The following is a 16,847-nucleotide window of genomic DNA, read 5'->3' on the forward strand; positions in this document are numbered from 1 at the left end:
TCTGGTTTACTCTTTAGCCTTCTGCCTAAAATATTCTCTTTGTAGGCAATGATTTGCTGAATATGTAATTAAGCAGAATTCTTCCATTAGATAATAAGCAGAATATAACAATACAAAGTGGAAAAACTTATTTTTATCCTTAATACATTCAGTTACTTGTGGTTTGCTATCTAAATATGTCCCCTCATATCCCAGAACATGGGAGTGATTTGGATAAACAGCAGGCCTCCAAGGGCTTGTCCTTCTGGGATGAACAGATTTACTATGATGTGTGAATTACAACCTTAGTGAAAAAAGAGAACAAAAGACTGAGAAAGTTATATTTGGAAAATACTATCTTTTTATAGACAGAATCATTTAACATGAGCACTGGCCGTTTCTTAAGAGAGTCAGATTGCCACCCTTTTCATTTAAAGCAATAGTGTGTATTGAGGATTTTGCATAGATTTTATTCAACTGTAGTAATTTTTTTATTTGCAGGGATTTTACTTTCAAGTTTGTCTTCGGTCACAGAGAAGAAGCCATTTCTCTGTCCTGAACGACTCACAGGGAGAGTAGCTGCTTCTTTCCCTTCGTTTGCCTGAAGACTGAATAGTGGCATGTCTTTTGTCAAATTAAAATTCCTGAATTTTTCAGGAAGCAAGGGCTTTCCTAAGAACATAACTCTGATCATGGTTTTTCAAGAAAGAAATGTTTGGTATAATTGACCTAATACATTGTCTGTTTGTTTGCTTGTTTATAGTGTCCTAAATCATTGGTGAATTCAAATGGCAGAACAACACTTCAAAATTAATGTTTTCTGTTCCATTGCTCCCTTTTTCTCCAGAGAAGCCTTCTGCCTCTCTTGAACCTCTGAAAGGAATGGAGTTTGTTCTACCACCACTTCCTTATTTCACTATTCTTCCTGGTGAAACAAGAGAAGACAAAACATTTGTACTTCTATTTTTATTATGCAAGTCCATGATAGGAAATAGCAGTATTACTGGATGAAACACAGCACAAGTAGATAATAGTACCAGAAAAATATGTGATCTTGGTCAGCAAGCAGTATCACTCATTCCATAGTAAAGAAACTTGTTTGGCTGTCTTATGCTTTGTGTGAAACTTTGATTCAAGGTATATTTTAATTGCATTTATTCTGTTTAGGGACCGTGATTATTTTGGTTTAGTTTCTTTATAATGCTAGTAGATTTTTTTAATTCTGAAGTGCAAGCAGTCTGTTTGGCCTTCTATTGTAGTGCAGTCCAAGGGAAGTTCTTTGATACAGGATGGAACTGAATTGAAAATTAAAACAGAAAGGGAGATACCAGATAGCTGCAAGTTCTTCAATGTATGCTTCTCCATTATGTTACACAGGGGAGAGCATTTGCTGTCTTGTCTTCATCCTCTTTTTTTCTTGTCCCATACTAAATTCTGGTGGTGTGTTCTCCAATTCTCAGCATTCTTCTTTATCTAATCCCTTATTGATGATTTACAGTTAGATAATTTTTTAAAAATTATTTCTATAGTTTTCCTGGCTTGTACAGTGAAATACTAGTTTTTTGATGCTTCAGGTAATTTGCAATAATTTTGTCCCTTGTGTACTAACCTCTCCTCATGCTGTTTTCATAACAGAATCTGCAAACAAACCTAAAGCTCTCAGTTCAGTAAAGATGCTGCCTTTAAATACCTTTTTCTTTCATCACTTTAAGATTGTTTTAAACTCTGAAATTACCCGTCACTCATGCTGTGTTCTTGTCTTGTCATACTCATCAGTCAGACTGGAACTAAATGGAAACTGGTTGGATTTTTTTGATCGGATGTGGGTAAAGTTAATTAAATACTAGTGTTTTCTATGCCCAGGTTACTCTTTGGGCTGGTAGAATGCTGACTGCAGTGTCAGAAATTTTTTTCAATCTGCCTGTCACTCATCGCTTATTGAAAGTGCTGAGAGAATCAGCAAGCAAATCTGTGAAATGTTCAGTGCAGAGGGAGGGCATGGTAAATTTTCTTTCATTTTTGGTCCCTCTCAACCCATCGCAGTTGCTGAACCAAATGAGTTTCTAAGGATGCTTGGTACTCCTCAAGGTGTAATTTCTCATAGAAAAATTCAGTTGCAGTAAGGGGGTTACTTCATTCCACACCATGTCCCCTGGATGAATAAACTTAAAAATGTGAACAACTGCCTTCCAGAGCAGCTCTTCTGTTAGGATATTGGAATTCAGGAGTTTCCATGTCTGCCATACCAACTAGTGGTGTCTTGTATATTTAGCCTGTATATTTAATGGTAGGAATAGTCTGTGTGGGAGTCATCACCTGCTCACCCAGGCTTGGACTGCTCATTTATGTAACTTCTCTGCAGTCTAGTGTACAAAAGGGGAAAATATCCTGGAATTCCCTTACAAAGTAGAAAAGAAATATTATCACAAGTTTTTTTCCTCCTGTTTAGAACAACTGGTTTAAATTTTGGGAGAAGGTGATTCAGGTGGTAGCAGCCCTAGAGGCTGCAGAGCTTGCCAACAGTCTAGGAAGGAGAGTGAGGGGAAATTCGGCAACTAAATATGTATTGGTTTAATTCTGTTAAGACTGCATTAAAAATAATGGGAATGGGCATACACAGGTGGTCCAGACCCACTTAGCAATGATGGTAAGAAAAGTCTGTTCTGTGCTTCTCTGTGATACAGAAAGACTGACAGGCTTTGCTTTGTTCCCATTTATGGGTAGGAGATCTAGTTAGAAATAAGAATAATTTCAAGAAATAAAAAGACATCAAAAAGTGCAAAGAGCCAATAATTGAGGGGAAGGTATTTTAAAATACTTTTAATTTGTGTGAGCTGCCCTTGCTTTACAGTTGTGTTCTAAACCAGAACTCTCCCATCTTAATTTATTTGCTTAAGTATCATCACAGAAAGAATTGATCAGCTATTGCAGGAGGAGGTATTCCTTGTCTTATGCTGCCTTCACACAGACCACCAAAAATGCACTTCCCATCCTTCTTCTCCGTCTTCCATGAGTGCCCAGTCAGCTGTTCTGTTCTGTCTTGACTACATATTGTTAGGAACCAAAATTTGCCTAAACAGTAATTCCTCTTTTCTTCTGGAGGAAAAAAAAAAAAAGTGCTGCAAGCCAAATTACTTTTTTCTATAACACTTTTCTTAAAAACTGCAGAGAGTACAAGTATCTCATAAAGAAGTTCCAGCTCTTGTCATATGATAATGTAGATGCCATCGGGGGACGGGGTTGCAAATTTGTTTAGAAACGCTTTTTTCCTCCCACCCCATCAATAATTTAAAAAATCTTACCTGGGTACTGAAGTAAAATTATGCCTAAGACTCCCTTCCAGTGTTTAGCATTTTCTGGTGTTTTTTAAACAATTTCAAGACCAAAGCATTTAATGCTATGCTGATGGTTAGCAAAATGGTTTTGAGATGAAGTATTGAAGAGACTGTTGATATCCTACAGCTGCTTGTCTCAGAAGTACATGCTAGAAATGTCACCTCACTGTTTACTTTTGGGGTACCTATTCAATAGATCAGAGTAATTCTCAGAATGAGAAAATTAAATTAAACCAGAGTGATGTGGGAAAGTAAGATGGAAGTTAGTGAGGTAGCAGTGATATTTTCCGTAGGTTTGAAAATAACCTCATGAGAGCTTTAAAAAAAATTATGCATGTAGTATTCTGTACTGTATTTTGCCACTCTTTAAAAGTATGCACGTTTTATCAGTAAAAGAAAGCATAAATCCAGCAAGCGTTGTGTAGATAATCCTTGCGGGTTTTATCACAGCCTGTCATTTTAAGTTTTTTTTATCATGATCCAGTGTAGTAAAAGTATTCTGGGCATTTAATAGTGAAGTTCTTGTAGATACTTTGAAATGTGGTATTCACACGTGTGCTGCCACCCCTTCTAGATGATGCTGCAGTAAGAGGCACTTCTAGAGCTTTTTCATTATTCCAGCTAGCTCTCTCTCAGACTGTAGTGGTAATTCTTTGCAGCTTAATTGCGCTTTCTGAAAAATACAAGGACTCATAAATTAAAAATGAGATTCAGAATCCTGAGTAATATAAATTTCTGAGAAGTTAACTCATTGAGAAATATTTTCATCCCACATTTCTTTTAAATGATGAAGCTGGTTTGTGTGTGGTAGGATTAATGTTTTTTCTGGGTCTATTCTCAGCATATTTATTTCTTAACTTTTGGTTTTCAAGTATAACTTTTCATGTCATGTTGAAATGCTAGAAGAAGCATTTGAGTTTTCACATCTGCTTGGAATCTTTTAGGTCTATTGAGTGCTGGACTTGAGGCAAGCTCAGTGGGAGGGGTTTCCTGACAGTCTTAAAGAATCCTTAGAGATCCAAAAACCTTGAGACATGGGAACATGTCTCTAGCTGGAAACACATGAACCAAGCCTGAATTAATCAGAAAAGCTGAATCACTGGATGAGTAATGATCCCTAACAATCAGATGACATAGCATCATGTGTGTTTACCACATTGGAGCTTGGAGGAAAGGAGTTATTGAGTACATGGATCTTTAGGTTTTTTGATTGGATGTACCCCTGTATTTGAGTTGCCAAAAAATCATGTGCTGTTGCAGCACATCAAAGGTGTTTGTTGTTTGTGCTTGAAAAAGAATGTGTAATTAATTAGTTATGGTAGTATTCTCTGGATTTAAAAATCTGTGCAAGGTAACCTGATATACTCCCAGTCAACATAAGGCTCCAAATACTTGTTTCTGCATTCTAGATTTCCAGTTTAAGTGTTCTTTCTTTCTTGCCACTTTTAATTAATCAAAACAGACTTTTGCTCCAGATGTAACATTAAATCCACTGAAAACCTGAAGCTCCAGTCCACCTCTGTATATTGAGTTGGTACTATGTAAGATGAATGGTAAAACATGTTGCACATTAATTTAGTACTGGAAAAATTAAAAACAAAATTTAAAATGTGATTTTTTTAAAACATATATCTGTAATGAGACACATTCTGTGCTTTCCTACATCCAGAGTTAGTGCTTACCTAGATAAAGGTGTTGATTATTTATATCAAATAAAACAGATAAAGCCAAAAAGACAAAATGTAACTAGCTTTGTGAAGTGTTGGCAAATAAATGTCGGTGCTGCTGAACGTCATTATGATGCAGTAAAAATCTGTGTCTGTCATAGAGGAACTTAAAAGTCCCCTGTAGTTACATCTGTCCCTCAAAGCGGAAGTAGGTCTGTAACTGTTTTCCAATAGCTAAAATAGCTTTAGAGCACCAGCTGAGCACTCTCAAACTTTTGCTGCTAGAACTGGAATGGAAAAAAAATCTTGAAAAAAGGTGGGGAGAAGGGTTCATGTCACAAATTCTCATGAGGTAGAAAGAAAGCTGAATGATGCAGAGTTTCGGGGTTTTTAGCTGTTTATGTCTGAATAGAAATTAGATAAATAAAGACAGTGTTTCAGTCGATTCAAGTTTGGGATTTTATTTTTATTTATTTACAACTACATCCAGTGCTCAGTTAATGCATTTGAAATTAAAGTAAACCTTCCTGATGGTCTCCCAGCAGTGACTTACACAGATGAAGGCAAACCACAGCTTATTTGCCAACATTTCTAACTAAAAACAAAAATATAAATGGAACTTGGAATTTTTTTGCTGTGAGAGAACAAAAATTTTAATGTAAAGGTTTTATTACACATGAAATATAAATATTCTTTGTAAGCAAACTTGGTAGCTCTTTATTCTGGTAAACAGTTTCGTTTTCCCCCTCCTTTATTACCACTCTGGGTTTTATTACATATAATAAGAATGTTTAAAAAGAATATGAACTGCATTTTGGTTTATATTTTTGTGTATTATTTACTAATCCTAGTGCATATCTGAAGAAATGTGGTGATAGGTTTGTGGTTTTTTGTTTTTTTTTTTTATCTTTTAAGGCTCCTGCTAAGAGAGATCCAACTCAAAGTACTGTCAAAGAAGACAAAGTCCATCTGTTGAAGTATAATATAGGAGATCTAGTATGGTCAAAAGTGTCTGGTTTCCCATGGTGGCCATGTATGGTTTCTGCTGATCCTGTTCTCCATTCCTACACTAAACTAAAAGGTACGTCAATGGTGCTACAATCAGATTTCTTCAGATATACATAACTATTATTTTGGAAAATTCTATTCTTCATTTTGTTCTTCATTTTACCCATTCAGTTGTATCAATAACAGAATCAGCTCCTTGTTGCCAAGAGGAATGTAATCATGTAAACACTATTTTTGAGCAGACAGAGTTTTTTTTTCCATTATGTCTTTTTAACTAAATGTTCTCTGAAAGATGTCAAACTGTGATCTATGAAATTGTGTGAAGCCTTATTAAAAAATTACCTGGTGATACTTTCCATTGTTTTTATGGAGAAGCTTGGAGAAGTGATGTGGGTTTAAAATTTTATTAAAAACTAATGGGAATTGAATACTCCTGATAATTATGCTTTATTAAAAGTAGTCTGTATTTCAGGAAGCTAAGTTTTCTTCATAGAATCTACACTGTTATATACAGACATTTGTTTATTCTAAAGGCAAGGACTAACAAGTGTTACTAAATTTTTAAGTAGGAATCTGTACATTTTCTTAATCTCATTTGCAGCTTTGTTCTCTGCTCTGATACCTAAAACTTTTGAGGCTTATCTGTGCTGGTTGTGGAATGATAAAATAATGCAGGTTGGGAAGGAACTTTACAAGTGATGCTGTCTCCAAGTTAGAGCAGGTTACTCAGGGTCTTGTCAGGTTAAATATTTAATGTCTTCAAGGGTGGAGACTTCACAGCCTTTCTGGTGACTGGCAGCTATTACAGCAAGAAGACTTTTCCCTTTATCTAGTTTTAATTTCCTTTGTTTCACCTTGTGTCCATTGCCTTTTATATTTATGTGAATCAGATTGATAGGGCACAATATGCCCTTGGTGAGTCTGTGCTGGCTACTCCCAAATACTTTCTTGTCCTTCATGTGCTTGAACATGTCTTCTAGGAAAATCTGCCCCATAATCTTGTTGGCATTGAGAGTGAACTGGTCAGCCTAGCTTGTAGTTCTCCAGATAATTTCTTTTGTTTCTTGAAGATAGGTTTTCTTTTTGCAGTCATTGGGTATCTCCCCTGATGGTTGTGACCTTGCCAGAATCCCCAGTAGGGATCACTCTTGCAATCACATTGGCCAAAACTTTCATCTCCCATTTGGTCCCATAATCTCATAGATGTCCACTGTTACTAAGTGCTCCTTGACTTTTTCTTAATACACTGTGGGTAGTGCCTCAGCTTTGCAGCCTGGATCACTAGAGTGAGTATTCCTTAGCCTTTCTTTTGCAACTGTTGTATTTACAGAAAATCTAGCTGCATGTTGCATTCCTCACTAGTTTTAACTCCAGCTGAGCACTGTGAACTATTTTTTACTATGTTTATGCTGAACTAATGAAAGTTTAGAAAACCTGAAAATGGAATCCAGAAAACTCAGTTGAAGGAGAAAAGCAAGAAGTTAATAAGTATATAAAATCAAAGTAGGAGCACATAACTTAGTTTTGATATTTCTGAAGTAAATGTGTGTTGGACTTTTAGGGCGGTAGGTGGTCAAGCTAGATAATGAGTGGAAGGCTGCATTTTCAAAGAAACAAATCTGAAGGTTTTAATAACCCACAGTAATTTTCTGTGGAGGAAGACCAAAGTCACACTGCTGTAAGTTAATAGTACTGCTTATAAAAAGCATGAAGTAGAACCTTTGTGTTTTCAGTGGTAGCATGGCAGCTGCAAGAGTATTTCTGTACACTGCATTCTGTTTGAGCCATCTCATTTCAAAAAAAATGGACCAAACTAAGAAGTTTTGAGGACAGCATGAAAAGAGACCTGCGAGTCTAATTGCACAGGCAGAGTGAAGGAACTGGGAGAACCCAGTAAATGGCCCTAGATGCAAAGAAGAAAAGTCATAAATTCTAGTTTTGGGAAGAAAAAGCTTAGTACTTATGCATATTTAGACTACATATTAAGAAGAACTTGGAATTGATAAAGATAGTGAAGCATTGGGGTGGATTTCCTGGAGAAATGGTGTGTTCGCATTCATAGGAGGTTTTTATGAGCAAATTGAACGAGGATCTCTCTAGGACTATAGCTAGGCTCAATGTTGGCAGTAAACTAAATGGCTTTTTGTGAAACCTTTAAAACATTACACAGTTGCTAGAATAGTTACTATAGACTCCTCAGAATTTTTCTTGTAGCAGTCTTTCATTGATCAGGCAGTCCCTGTGATTTTAGTCTTTGGTTTATTAGGTCTAATACGAAATAAAGAGATGGATTTTGAGAGTGATAAAGCTGTTTATTTGTTCCTAACTTCATTACACTGCTCCTTGAAAAGAGCAAGGTTTATACTTTGTTATAAAAAGCTGCCACAGGGATTCTTGATATGAAACTGTAGAAATAGATCTAGTAACAACCAATGTCGTATGTCTGAATGCAACCTGTGTAGTAGGAACAGAAAGAAGGGCCCATGTACTTGGAGATGTTCTATCACTTTGAAGTAATATGGATGATGGTCCTTTTAGATATTGCTGATATTTCTCTGGAGTTTTCTTGGGGCCTGCCTTGAGGAGGTTTGCCAAGGTCTAAGCAGCCATCATAACTGATAAATACACACTGATGGGCCTGTTTCCATCAATAGGTATCTCCAGTCCTGTCTTGTCTTCCACCTACCATTTACTGTTGAGGCACCTCAAAAGCCTCCTTTTCCAAACAGAAGAATTATTTTATCTGGGAATTGTAGCAATATTCAGCTAGGTCTCTGTATTTCTTGTTTCTAGGTTTAGGATCAACAGTGTTTATAAACAGTGTGAGTTTCTGGATGCTAATACATCATTTAATCATTCCAGCTGGTTAGGCTTGAGAAAAGTTTTAAACTTTCAGCTTGCAGAATGTACTTTTGCATGTAAAAAGGTCCCTACTAAGACAGACAGCAGTTCCATCTCCTTCAGTATCCTGTCCTTGACTGTGGTCAGCCACATAGGTTAGGATACAGAAGAATACTAGTAATAGTGGTGGGTCCGCAGAACACTCTACCAAACCTTCACTAGCTAGTGGTTCCAGGATTCTGAAAGCAAATTATGTCTTTGTAAATAAAACCCCTTAATTCCATTATTTTATCCAGGAGCATTGATACAAATTTAGCCCACAGAAGATACCTGAAGTTTCACTATTAGGTTCAATGCTTCTGGTCGTAGACACTCTTATTTAAACTCCTTGATCAGCCTGTTACAGCTGTCCAGCATTATATTGTAAAAGGAATAGAGTGTCTGTGGCTGCTTGGAACTAGACTATTGACTACTCAGGCAGATCTTTACAGGTGGTTGTAAAGGTAGTTTGGGCCATCTCTATCTGCAGCTAGGACATCCTGGTAAAATACAAAAATTGTCCTTTGTTTTATCATAGACAGATTAAGTAATCAAAGCTCAATAGTCTCTAGTTAAGCAACATTTTCTTGATGAGGACAAAATAATTCCTGTGCAAGGGAACTGCTCCTGACTGAGCATTACCGGAACATGTATTGGACTACTGGATTGAATGGGTATGTGTATACATTCCCAAGGCCATGACAGTTAAAACTTTTTCTATTTTTAAATGAGATTCTAATTTGAATACTTAGACCACAAATTTGTGGGTTTTAATGAAGGAGATGATAAAGGACATCCTAAGTCTGATTCTGTTACCTCTGCCTTTTAGAAGTTCATTGTTAACTGTGAACTCTGTGGTGAATTTTGAAGGTCTTATCTTCCCCCTTCACTGTAGAATCACTGAAATCTTTAGAAGAGGAAGGTTGTACACCTGTATCGTACTACAGTGAGACAGTATTCCTCTTTACAATCTTAAAAGAATGAATGTTTCATGTCTAAGTTTCAGAATTGTTCTTTGATCTTCCTGTTCTCCCTTCTCTCCACCACCCAAAACTTGTTAATTTCTTGCTTTGATTACTTCAAAGCTTAGTTAAGGTGAAGTTGTGATTGCAAATGTTTCTATGCAAGACTATTGAAGGATAAAGTTTAGGCTAGTCAGAAATGAAGCTGAGTGCATAGTCTGTCCAAGTTTTGGAAACTTTTTCAAGTTTAGCATTTTCAGAAACATCCAGGACTACGTGTAAGTTAATATACATGGAAAGTACTGACAGATTATTGTAACCTTAAGTTCATTTAGCAAAGCTAATTCTTGTTTGGAATTAAACTATTTGACTTTTGTGTCAAATGTAGAATCATAGAATGATTAGGGCTGGAAGGGACCCTAAAGATCACCAGGTTCCAAACTCCCTGCTAGAAGCAGGGACACCTACTAAACCAGGCTGCACAGAACCTCATCCAACCTGGCCTTAAACACTTCTAGGGAGGGGGCTTCCAACCAGCCTTCCTAGGCAACCCATTCCACACCTTGCTACCCTCATGGTGAGGAATTTCTTCCCGATGTCTAAACTAAATCTCCCCTCTTCCAGTTTTAATCCATTACCCCTTTTCCTATCACTGCCCTCTCTGGTGAAAATCCCCTCCCCACCTTTCCTGTAGGCCCTTCAGGTACTGGAAGGCCACTATGAGGTCTCCCTGGAGCCTTCTCTTCTCTAGGCTGAACAGCCCTAACTCTCTCAGCCTGCCATCACAGCAGAGGTGCTCCAGGCCTTTGATCATCTACATGACCAACCTCTGGGCCTTCTCCAACAGCTCCATGTCTTTCCTCTGCTGAGGGCACCAGAACTGTACACAATATTCCAGGTAGGGTCTCACCAGAGCAGAGTAGAGGGGCAGAATCACCTCCCTGCCCCTGCTGGCCACTCTTCTTTTGATGCAGCCCAGGACACAATTGGCTCTCTGGGCTCCAGCACATGCTGGTGGCTCATGTCAAGCTTCTCAACCACTTACCACCCCCTAAGTCCTTCTCCTCAGGACTGCTCTCCAGCCATTCTTCCCCCAGCCTGTATTTATGCCTGGGGTTGTGCCAACCCAGGTGCAGGACCCTGCACTTGGCCTTGTTGAGCTTCATGAAGCTGGCACTGGTCCACTTTTCAAGTCTGTCAAGTTCCCTCTGGGTGGCCTCCCTTCCCTCTGGGGTGTCAACTACTCCACACAGCTTTGTATCATCAACACACTTGCTGACACTCAATCCCACTGTCTGTGTGTCCAACAAAGGTGGGAGGTGCTTCGTTTTCCCAGTCCCTGCTTTCACCTGCTGTGGCCTTTGCAATGAGGCTGGAGCACTTGACAGAGAACACTGATGCAAAGAATCATAGAATGGTTAGGGTTGGAAGGGACTTCTAAGATCATCTACTTCCAACCCCGCTGCATAGGCAGTGACACCTTCCACTAGACCACGTTGCTCAAAGCACCATCCAACCTTGCCTTGAACACTTCAGAGAGGGGACAGATCAAAGAAGTCACTGAGAACTTCAGCCTTCTCAATATCCTGTGTAGGTAGGTCTCCCCTTTCCTTCAGGAGAGGGCTCAGAGGCTTTCAAGACAGTTAAGAGGGTTTTTGAAAGGTTAACCAGTTGTACTGTGCTTTTGTCATGGTAACTATAGCAGCTTACAGAAGACTTCAATTCTGAAGGTGCAGAGAGCAACCTAAATTGTATCTTAAATACATTTCTTTTTAATTTTCAGGACAGAAAAAGAGTTTTCGTCAATATCATGTTCAGTTTTTTGGAGATGCCCCAGAGCGAGCCTGGATATTTGAGAAGAGCCTTGTCCCCTTCAAAGAAAAAGACCAGTTTGAACAATTATGCCAGGACAGTGCAAAACAAGCGCTCACTAAAGCAGAGAAAATAAAGGTAAGAGGCTACCAAGTCAGGCAAGATTTGCAACTTTTTATTTTACTGTTACATGTGTACAGATATAAATAGATATCCTAGAAAGTTTTAAAGACAGCTTGTTTTACAGAGGCTTCTAGTCTTACGTTGCACTTACAGAGAATAGGTTCATTTACCACTATTAAAATCCGTACTTTTCTGCTTTGTCACTGATCCATGCGTGGTATCAGTACTATCAAACACAGTTCCATTTGGATGTCTGAATTATAATTATACACGGCACTTAGTCTCTTGGAATAGTTTTGTGTTAGTCTTGGCATTTTAAAATCAAAAGTGGTCAAATCTCTCACATTGTCTTGCAGATGTTAAAGCCTGTTTCAGGGAAACTGCGGCCACAGTGGGAGATGGGTGTTAAGCAAGCAAGTGAAGCAGTAGGCATGGCAGTGGAAGAAAGGAAGGCCAAGTACACCTTCATCTATGTTAGGGACAGACCTCATCTGAATCCTCGAGTGGCAAAGGAAGTTGGCGTTGCAGTGGAACCCTTAGAGGAGATAGATGAGACATCTTACGAAGAAACCGCTCAAAATCTGAAGTCGATGAAAGAGTCTGGCATTCCTAACAAGAGGAGGAGAAGGACATCAAAATTATTGGCCACTGATGATATGCAAGAAAGCAGTCAGTTGGAGACTCAGAATACTACTCCTCAAAAGTCGTCTGAACAGGCAGAATCCAAAAGAGGGATAGGCTCCCCTCTCAACAGAAAGAAAACTCCAACATCTACTCCACGAAGCAGAAAAGGCGATGCAGTTTCTCAGTTTTTGGTCTTTTGTCAGAAGCACAGAGATGAGGTTAGTCTCTCTTTAGTTGCTATTGTTGTTGATTGCCTCTTCTGATTTCTGTACTTAAAGAAACTTCTTTAGTTGACAAAAACTTGTTGCTACTGTAGAATCCATAATACCTGCACCAAATCTTAGTCTAGGCAGGAAGAGAGAAGGAAATGTGTATGAGCAATATAAACGAGCCAACAGTAATGCCATTGTACTTTAAGCATAAATTTTGTTAGTAGCTTCCTACAATCTAAGAGTACCATGCCATGATTTTTTTAAATTATTATAAAATATAGTAGATATGTAGTATAGTATAGTAGATATGTAGTAGTATATGCTCAGGCAAATATAACACAGGTTATGCTGTTTATGGCAATTTACTTGTAGTTACATTCTTCCTGAAGAGCTAACACAGTTCCTTCCATGTGTTCCCTTGTCTTTGAACTCCTAAAAAAAATCCATTTACTTACCTAGAATCTTTTGCTGAGCTTCAAAAGAAGCTAGTTACCACATCATGTGAAAATCACTTGTCAGTGTGCAATCTGCTGGGACAGAAGCTAGGTCCTCTTGAGGGGATTACACTCCAAGACAAGGTAGAATAAGTAAATACCTTAATATGAACATTTCTTAGGAAGACTGAAGTATAAAAGCAGTATTGGTGTTCTGGCTTATTACTTTAAAAACACGACCTTCATTTTTCTTCCCTATGACGCTCTGCTCCATCTGCTGTACAATTCCATTCACTGAAAGAAGCATGAGTTTTCATATTTTCTGATAATTGTACTACTCCATAATACCCACAGAAGGACCAGAAAGTTAGTGTTGACTTTGTCATACTCTTTGGCTACTGAATGATCGACTTTGTTATAGGATATTTGTGTAGAAAACATTAATAGGCACAAACTTTATAAAGAAAAGCTGAAAAACTGATCCTGTTGTATGGAAGTCAATTAATTGTGGTGCAATTTAGGATCATGAGGTCATTGCAACTTAAGCTACTGTTGCTCAAAATGAGCACAGTGTTACATACACCTTTTATTGGGTTTGGTTAAATTGAGGGAAGCATTGCAGTTCAGTTTGCTGGCTTGGGAAGAGTTTTGTAGCCAGACTATTAAACAGAAATGTTGACGCATTCTTTAGGAAAAACTGTATGGGTAAATCATCTCTTTCATATTTGAGAAACCTGAGTGCTATCTCCAGTCCTTCTGTAAGTAACCTTGTGTCTTGTACCAGTGGCAAGGGGAATCTCCTTTCCCTTTAACATAGGTAGCCAGAAGAACTAGAGTACAAAAGCTGCAGACAGCAGGTAGCTGCAGATAACTGTAAAAACAGTTGTCCCTCTATATGATCAGGACAGTAGAACCTGTCTTTCCTTTCTTGGTTCAAAGTTCTCTGGCAAAGTAGGGAAATACCATTTTAGATATTCACACTTACTGCACAGAACCTGAGTTACCTGAGCTTAGTTAACACTTCCAGCCTTTCGTGTTGCTTTTTAAATGGCAGTTTTCTGCCCTCGGTGAAAGGTGGAGATTGTATCCAAACTGGTATTTGGAGTTTCCACTTCGGGTAGGCGTATCTGCTTCTACTCCCATGATTTGCTTTCCATCCAAGAGTTTGTCTTGTTGTTGTTGTTGTAGCTATTATGATGCTTTAGAAAGAGTGATAACGTTGCTAAAAAAGACTTGGTTTTGAGCTACTTGTATTAGTGGCATCTGAGAGTTTAGCATATGGCTACTTTAGTATTTGCATGTAGAAACTTAGAATAAAGGAAAACTGGATCCAGAAGAGGCTCTCCGGCCCCTAGACTTGGGAAGGCATGGAAGTGAATGGAAAGGAATGATTCAAGACTTACCCTCTGGGGCCTGCAATAATCACAAGTTCTCTTAAAAGTAGGGCTGTTTCTGTTGCGTCTTGCCTGGAGTCCACCTTTACACAGTAGTAGGATTCATATAGCAGTTTGCTTTATGAATTACTACTTTTCGTGTTACTTTTTCTGGGGATAGGAGAGTGAGGAACAATTGAAATTTTTCGAAATCAGTAATGGCTGCTGGAAGACTGCACTGCTGGAAAATTGTTTTAGTGATTTAAGAGGCATGCTTCCCTGAGGGAGGCATTGAAAGCTTGGAGCACTTTCATGGTTGTAGTGATACATGAAGTGTTTTATGCTGTTACCAATGGAGTAAAAATATATTTTGTACTATTGGCATTCTTACATGCTTCCTCTGTGAAATATTGTTTGGATGCCCTAGGATGTACCTGGTTTAATTATTGAGTTTTCCACACCTATAGTGATACTAATCACCAGATCCAAGAAAAGACCTTCCTTGTATTCTGTAGCATAGTTATTATAAGTACCTGCGAGAAGTACGTGATTTTCATGTACAACAAGATACCAGATACATTATTTCTGGTATATGTGCCAGGATTGTGTCTTCATATGAAGACTTTGGAGAAGATTGCTGGGCTTTTTCCTTGGAGGCCACCTTTGCAAGAATCCCATAACCATTAAGAATCATGAGTGTCTTTTTCTTGTCATTTTGCAGAACTCCTAGTCAATTGAAAGTTGTTTCTATTTGTTCTTTTTGGTGGGACCAGAGGTGGTGTTAAACTGTCATCTCATTTGTGTGGACATAATATTGTCTTATAGAATTGAATAACTTTGTGCCCTAGTTGAGCACAATAAACTGTACACTTAGTAGCAATAGTCGAAATTTATGCTAATTTCTTTTCCTTAAGAAGTGAGATTTATGGGAGGGGTATCTTGTGGGTCTATCTACATTCTCCTCTCTCAATAACTTTTGACATTATTGGTTTTTAATCAAATTTTTAATAGAGTCTTCTGAAGGTAGTTGTAGCCTCTGAGCTCTACACAGATGAGTTATACCAAATGAAAGCAAGAGAACTCTCAGTGTTCTACTAGGAGAAAAGTTACAGTATGAATTTCCCTAACTGGCACTGAATAATCCCAGTGGAAGGAAGGTACTGCAACTATTTTAGAGAAGCTGGAGAAGCTGCAGTCATACTTGCATCTTGCTTGACACCAGGAAATACAATTTTAAAACACTTAATCATTTCCACTTATCACCAAAAAAAAAAAAGTATTTCTGTTCTGTTGAATGTGTTATGTTTGGATGCTTGGCTTTGTTGGTCTAGTTTTTATTTTGCTCCATGATTTTGCGTTGTTGCTTGGATCATTCCAGTAATAGGATTTTAGAGCATGCTGAGGAATGAGAGGAGAGGGATTGGTTTAAAAGCTATGGTTTCATTTCTGTAGATCATACAGTCCTGGAGCTTTCTGACTTCTCTGATTAATCAAATCTGGTTTTACTTAAGTAGAAGTATAGGAATACTGAAGGACTTCAAGAGGATTGTTTTGTTTTTCATATTGGTCTTTCATTTGGTGTTGAACTTCTAGAAACTGTTAAATTCTATGCTGATGGCTGTTATGTGTCATGCTCATATTATTAAGAAAAGATGCACAGCTTTTTGTGTTCCTAATATTCATAGACATAGTATTAAATTATGAATTAATACAAGAAAATGTTGGATCGGGTGTTAGCTTGTAAGTCTCTCTGCTAAGATAGGTGTGATGAGTTTTATCTTTAATGAGTTCTGTGAATTGATGGATGTCTTTGTAGGCAGGTATATATTCCAGTATTGCTTGTCTGTCTTTTGTGATATAGATTTAAACTTCATCAAGACATACAAATTTTTTTTTAACAATCAAAGACAGGATTTGCTCTTACGCCACTTTTTTGAACATGAAAAGGCAAATGAGATACTTCCAAAACTATTCTTAATACTTCTGAATATGCTAACAGATGGGTTGTTGTTTTTTTTTTAGAGAGACAGAGAGAGAGAGAAGTGATTAGTCAAAGAAAAACTGGATACAGAAGGTTTTAATCTGTAATCTTTTTTCTGTCTGTAGCAGAAATATTAGATAACTTGTTTGTATCCAGTTTTCCAAAGCAATAGAAGTATGTACACCATTCTTTTCAGTGGTCACCTTTTTTTAATACAACCCTATTTCTGCATGTGTAGGTGGTTGCTGAACATCCAGATGCTTCGAGTGAGGAGATTGAAGAATTACTCGAATCGCAGTGGAATATGCTTAGTGAAAAACAGAAAGCTCGCTATAACACAAAGTTTGCCATAGTGACCTCTCCCAAATCTGAAGAAGACTCTGGTAAACGTAAAACTGTGCTAGTGTACTCTAACTAAATTTGATATACATAGTGGTGTTAAACTAAGCACATATTT

At 37.8% G+C, this 16,847-nt stretch overlaps 1 protein-coding gene across 1 annotated transcript in view; it reads left to right on the forward strand.

The window, feature by feature from the left end:
- WHSC1 (Wolf-Hirschhorn syndrome candidate 1) overlaps positions 1 to 16,847 on the forward strand; it is a 62,117-nt gene that overhangs the window by 11,039 nt on the left and 34,231 nt on the right. Inside the window, exons 2-5 of the mRNA XM_010000240.1 lie at positions 5,897 to 6,062; positions 11,615 to 11,781; positions 12,123 to 12,608; positions 16,629 to 16,773. Of these exons, the coding sequence (XP_009998542.1) occupies positions 5,897 to 6,062; positions 11,615 to 11,781; positions 12,123 to 12,608; positions 16,629 to 16,773 (964 nt within the window). The remainder of the gene's footprint in view (positions 1 to 5,896; positions 6,063 to 11,614; positions 11,782 to 12,122; positions 12,609 to 16,628; positions 16,774 to 16,847) is intronic.

The sequence above is a fragment of the Chaetura pelagica genome, unplaced genomic scaffold (assembly GCF_000747805.2).
Source record: "Chaetura pelagica isolate M959 unplaced genomic scaffold, ChaPel_1.0 scaffold116, whole genome shotgun sequence".
Lineage (NCBI taxonomy): Eukaryota > Metazoa > Chordata > Aves > Apodiformes > Apodidae > Chaetura > Chaetura pelagica.